The sequence below is a fragment of the Penaeus monodon genome, chromosome 44, assembly GCF_015228065.2.
Source record: "Penaeus monodon isolate SGIC_2016 chromosome 44, NSTDA_Pmon_1, whole genome shotgun sequence".
Taxonomy (NCBI): domain Eukaryota; kingdom Metazoa; phylum Arthropoda; class Malacostraca; order Decapoda; family Penaeidae; genus Penaeus; species Penaeus monodon.
This window is the reverse complement of record NC_051429.1, coordinates 5,137,278-5,143,503: the sequence shown is the minus strand read 5'-3', so window position 1 is coordinate 5,143,503 and position 6,226 is coordinate 5,137,278. Positions and strand designations below refer to the sequence as shown.

The window sequence follows — 6,226 nt, the reverse complement described above, 5'->3', positions numbered from 1 at the left end:
GGCAAGCTGGTGTTGGACTTGTATTGGCCTCTGGGAGGAATAGTGTAGCACTGGACTGCCAGTCGATGAGACACGCGAACAAGTTCTTTTCACAGTTTGACAAGTCCTTATTGTAGACAGGACAGTTATTTTGGGGAGATGGAAACAGTTCTGGTACACATATTAAGGAGGAGAGAGGTTGGGCAGGAATAGGTTTGCCAGTGAGGTCAGTCAGGGTAGATAGTACACGAGCTTGTGACAAGGCGTGAATAATCAGAATGACTATGAAAGGAAACCTTGCCTTTTGTCAGAGTGCAGGGCTGTAGGGGGAATCACAAAGAATTGATCCCCTTGGCTGGGACAAAAAGGGTACTCAAAAGGTTTGTAGAGGTTGAAGCAGTAGGAGGACGAGGGCGGGAGAAGATGAAGTGATGTGGATAGTGGCAGTATTGCTGGGAGGATAGTATGGAGAACAATAAGGATGAGGGTAGTAATAAGGGTGTGGGGTCAGACAATGAAGGCTGTGGAGCAGAAGTGTTGGGAGAGAGAAAGGGGTGCATTCTGTAGGATGATATGGCCTGGGTGGATAATTTGGAAAGCATAGGGTTAACAGTAAAGGGGGGGGGATTAGTTTCAGAGTCATGTTTAAAAGAGAAGAAGGGGTCTGGAAACCAATGAAAAGAAAATTAGATAGGCTGGTTGATGAAGGGGCAAGCCTTAATGCATCTAATAAGGGTAAAACATCTTTATTATTGTCCATGGTGACCCTGACATAGATGGGAGAGGAAAAAGTCCATCTCTCAGGGTCCCCATGAGGGATAAGGCTAGACAGTTAACTAAGAGTACTGTGCCCATGGCTTCCGAAGGCCATTCATGACTGACACATTCATGACAGCTCTCACATCTTAGGAAGTGAAAAGAAGGGAATTAAGAGAAAAGGAAAGGAAGGTGGAGAAAGAAGACCATGCAAAATTAGTTAAGGGGAGGGCTGAGGACCAAGGTACGGGCGATCCCCAACTTTGGGCCCCATATTTGTCTCCTAAGCCCCCTATGACAACAATGAGCAAGGGATTTGGGGATATTAATATAAGTAATAATATTTGACTTTTGTAGGATAAGAATAGAAAAGGGAATACGCAAATCAAGAACATTTTTTTATTAGTTCACATATCACAAATTAAAGTTACATCTTATTTTCCTTATCAAATATTATTAATCTACTGTCCTGTCTTTTCAGTGCTGGCATTAATCTATATGTACATAAAAACACATGTATACTTATATACATAAACATGTATACACATATATAAAGGTTTATATTATTATATATATATTATATATAATATATATATATATATATAATATATATATAAAATTATATGAGGGGGATAATGTTCATATGAAAATTATATTCATTATTCTTACTGTTTTTTCCAGATTTATATGAACGATTACACCGTGATCTTTTTTCTCTGTTCGGCTGATTGTCATAATAGGGTTCAGGAAACGAATTTTACGGTTATATTTTTTTTCGAATATTACATCCCCCGCACGTGATGTGCGGACTCCAAAATATGTCACGAGGCAGTGAACACAAAACACACACTACTGTCACGAGGCATGACACAAAAACCCACTACTGTCACGAGGCAGTGAACACAAAAACCCACACACTACTGTCACGAGCAGTGAACACAAAAACACACACTACTGTCACGAGGCAGTGAACACAAAAACACACACTACTGTCCGAGGCAGTGAACACAAAAACACACACTACTGTCACGAGGCAGTGAACACAAAAACACACACTACTATTACGTCCGGCGATCACTACGCAAAGCTGCGCATTTTCGGCACATAGTTCGCGTTCGTAGTTCGTCCGGCGTTCTTTTTTCTTTCCGTGTCGAGGAGGAAGACGAGATGTTGACGTCGTCGACTCCCCTGGTGGCTTCGACAACTTTGTACGTATCCCACTCGCCTACGCCTGTGTTCTGCTCCCGTCCACACACCCCGGGCCTCTCGAGGGTTTGTGGGCGAAGGGTATTTAGCCAATACTTCGTATTTTCAGTCAAGCACGAGGGCAGGCTCATAGTCCTCTCTGTTTGGCTGTCAGAGTAGCAAGCCGTTTTCCTTGTCTTGCTCCTCGTAAGACGGCGTGCCCGCGCTTCTCTGGAGTTACCACTCCTCCCATTCATTATTGTTTGTTCCTCGGTAAAGCGACATTATTACGCGCACAGTCTTTCACGGGTGATTTCCTTTCATGTTTATTTCGTTACGGTGTGTCCTCACCACTGATTACATTTACAAAATGTATAACTAATATAAAATAAAACATTCATCCACTCACACACATCCATGCTCGTTTCAGTCATTGGGTGGTTTGTCCAATTAACATTCACGCCTCATTCACAATTACTGAAACCTTTGTCAATTTCTTCCCATTTCCTTCTTTCCTTCCTTATTTTCTCCCCTTATATATATATATATTATATTTTAATATATATATATATAATATATATATATATATATATATATATATATATACCTATCTATATGTGTGTGAGTGTGTGCATGTATGTGTATATTACATGTATATACATGTATAAATATATTTATATATTTATACATATATACATACATACATACACATATGTATTATATAAACTCAGAGACATATAGAAATGCAAGTGAAGAGTCAAAAGAATATTTTTCCTTGTTATGGATATAAAAATGTGAATGAGCTGTTACACCTTAACAGCACATTTCACCAGAAATACACAAATACACATTTATACACATGCACACACACACACACACACACACACACACACACACACATAATATATATATATATATATATATATATATATATATATATATATATATATATAGATAGATATATAGATATATAGATATAGATATATATTGAACAGATAAACCAGGCTAATCGGGAACAGCATCTTTATTGTCAGACGTTTCGGGTGTAAAGTTGGTCACCCATTATCAATGATTAGCTGCAATATCAACACGACATATCACTATGTAGGTCTAGAAACAATATAATAATTCTTAAATTGAATAATATAACATTACTGTGAGATATAGTTAATTAATATAACATGTACAAAATATACAGAGAATGACGCGAACGCACCTGTCATTTGTCATTTCCTGTTTACATTTGGTAATATTATTGGAACATTGGGATGTATAGAAAATGTAGGGATGTTTCAGACAGGGTCAACTATTGTAGTTAGGAGCGGAGCAATACGATGTTAGTGGAGGTTAAATATTCATTAAGCTTCGGTCGTCCCTTCCATATCCACAAACTTTCTAATATGGTAGAGGTCAAAAGCAAAGGATGATGAATCTATTATTTTGAAATCATGTCTAGACAAGCTATGGTTATATTGTTGACAATGTTCACGCACTGGGGAATTCATGGGTTTCCCTAGTGGTCTTCCCGTTCTGTATGAAACACCCTTATGTTCATCTGCACAAATGAAAAGATTCCTAGAAGTCTTTCCAATGTAAGCAGCATTGCAGCTGCTGCACGTAAATGCTGCACGTAAATGCCTCCGCTTCCCGACTGGAAGTTCAATCCTTACGATTATATATATAATAATATATTATATATTATATATATATATATATATATTATATATATATATATATATATAGTATATTAATATATATATATATATATATATATTATATAAAAGATATATATATATATATATATATGATGAGGACATATCTGAATATATAGATAGCAATAAAGAAAAAAGACTAATGAATAAAGATAAAAAGACAATAAATAACTATCAAGATAGATAAATGGTTGTATAAATTAACATTAATAAAAAAGACATGCATAAATACACACACATTTTTGTATCCTCTTCTATTATAACAAAATCATGTTCAAAGCTAAAACACTCTTTTTAAAATGGCCAACAACTTCCATTCACCATATTAAGTGGCAGAGGAGCAGCTTCCTTAAATGCTATAACCAGGAGTAGCTGCTGACTGCCCTGATCAGTGACACGAGTTTGCCCAAATAAATATTCTGTGGAGACTCATATACCAGTCATAATGCAAAAAAGTTTATGGTTAAAAAGAACTACACATTAAGGGTAATACCTATGTATATATCTATATCTATATCTATATCTATTATCTATATCTATATATATATATATATATATATATATATATATATATATATATAATATATATATTATAATAATATAGATATATACATAGGTATTACACCTTAATGTGTAGTTCTTTTAAAAAGAACTACACATTAAGGTGTAATACCTATGTATATATCTATTTATATATATTTTATATATAAAATATATATATATATATATATATATATATATATATATATATATATATAAAGAGATCCTGCAAAATTTAGAAAATTTCTTTCCTATAAATATCAAGAGGAAGTGTACACCTTTTAATTAATAAAAATTGTTACTCTCATGTACTCTCATCTGATTCGCCATAATCTGTTTCCATGAAAATACATTACAAATCTCACAGCACTATGACTCCTCCTTTATTAGTACTCTCATATGGAGCAGTTTTATGAGAAGGCCTTGTTCCAAATCTCGCAACTGTATGGCTTCTCTTTTGATGTGCTCTCATATGCCTTAAATACATGACTTTTTTGTATAGAAGGCCTTATTGCAAATCTCACAGCTGTATGGTTTCTCTTTTCTATGTATTCTCATATGGATCTCTAGACTAGTTTTATGTGAGAAGGACTTTTTGCAAATCTCACAGCTGTATGGCTTCTCTTTTGTATGTACTCTCATATGACTTCCCAAACGATTTCTCTGTGAAAAACCCTTGTTACAGACCTCACAGCTGTACGGTTTCTCCTATGTATGCATTCTCATATGACTCACTAGATTAGCTCTAAGCGAAAAGTTCTTGTTACAAATCTCACATTTGTATGGCTTCTCCTTTGTATGTACTCTCACATGCCTTGCTAGACTAATTTTTCTGTGAAGTCCTTCTTACAAATTTCACAACTGTATGGCTTCTCCTTGGTGTGTACTCTAATGCGCGCTACTTGGTGACCTCTTTCAGAAAAGGCCTTATTGCAAATCTCGCAGCTGTATGGCTTTTCCTTTGTATGTGTTCTCATGTGTCTCACCAGATTATTTTTTCTTGAATATGCACTGTTGCAAATCTTGCAGTTATAAGGCTTCTCCTTTGTATGTACTCTAGTGTGCTTTACAAGATGACTTCTCTCAGAAAGGCTTTTATTGCAAATCTCACAGCTGTATGGCTTCTTACTTGCATGTATTCTCATATGTCTCACCAAATTATTTTTTCGTGAGAAGGTATTGTTGCAAATTTCACAGTTATATGGCTTCTCCTCTGTGTGGACTCTCATGTGAATGCTGATGTGACTCTTTTGAGACAATTCCTTGCCACACACCTCACATGCAAAACATTTCCTTTGGATTCCACTTTTAGTTGTGCATCCTCCTTCTGTCTTTCTTCATACATCACTTGAACCCCATCTGATGAATACGTCTTCCCACAGTCCTTAGCCCTAAATGACACTTTTGACATGTCATTACAATTGTGAACCAAGTTACTCGAGTCTTTTGCATGTACCTCATGTTTTAGATCATGAAGATCATAATAGAAATGACATTCATGCATCACATTCACATTACACACATCATTTTTCTCCCTTCATCTCCATCTAGTGGTTCCTCCTTTATTTCAAGGGATGTATCTTCAATGACATCTTCGTTGAGCTCTTCTTTGATGCTGATTCTTGTGCTGACTATTTCCTTGCCCGTGAGTGGGGCCGAAGTCATCCCAACACCGAGGAAACTCATCATCACCCTGAAATGGAAAATAAAACCAAAATAACATCATTCCTAAAAAATTTAAATCTTAAACACATACATATCTATAAACATATATATATATATATATATAATATAATTTATATATATATACATTTATATTATATAATATATATACACATATACATATATATATTATATATAATATATATATAATATACTATATATATATATATACTCTATATATATAATATATATATATTATATATCAATATTTATATATATACATACATATGCATATTATACATATATTTCATATTATTATATTAAAATATTATCACATATGTATGTATATATATACATTATACGTTAATATATATATATATATTGATATATTT

The 6,226-nt window shown here is 34.5% G+C and overlaps 1 protein-coding gene across 1 annotated transcript; it reads right to left on the bottom strand.

Annotated features, from left to right (window-relative positions):
• Positions 1-4,533: 4,533 nt before the first annotated feature.
• On the bottom strand, positions 4,534-5,676 carry LOC119568556 (zinc finger protein 701-like). The gene is made up of 3 exons (XM_037917098.1): positions 5,521-5,676; positions 5,159-5,419; positions 4,534-4,626 (listed from the first exon to the last, which is right to left on the bottom strand). Exons 1-3 carry the CDS (start codon positions 5,674-5,676, stop codon positions 4,534-4,536), a joined length of 510 nt encoding a protein of 169 aa, XP_037773026.1.
• Between the last annotated feature and the right edge of the window lie 550 nt (positions 5,677-6,226).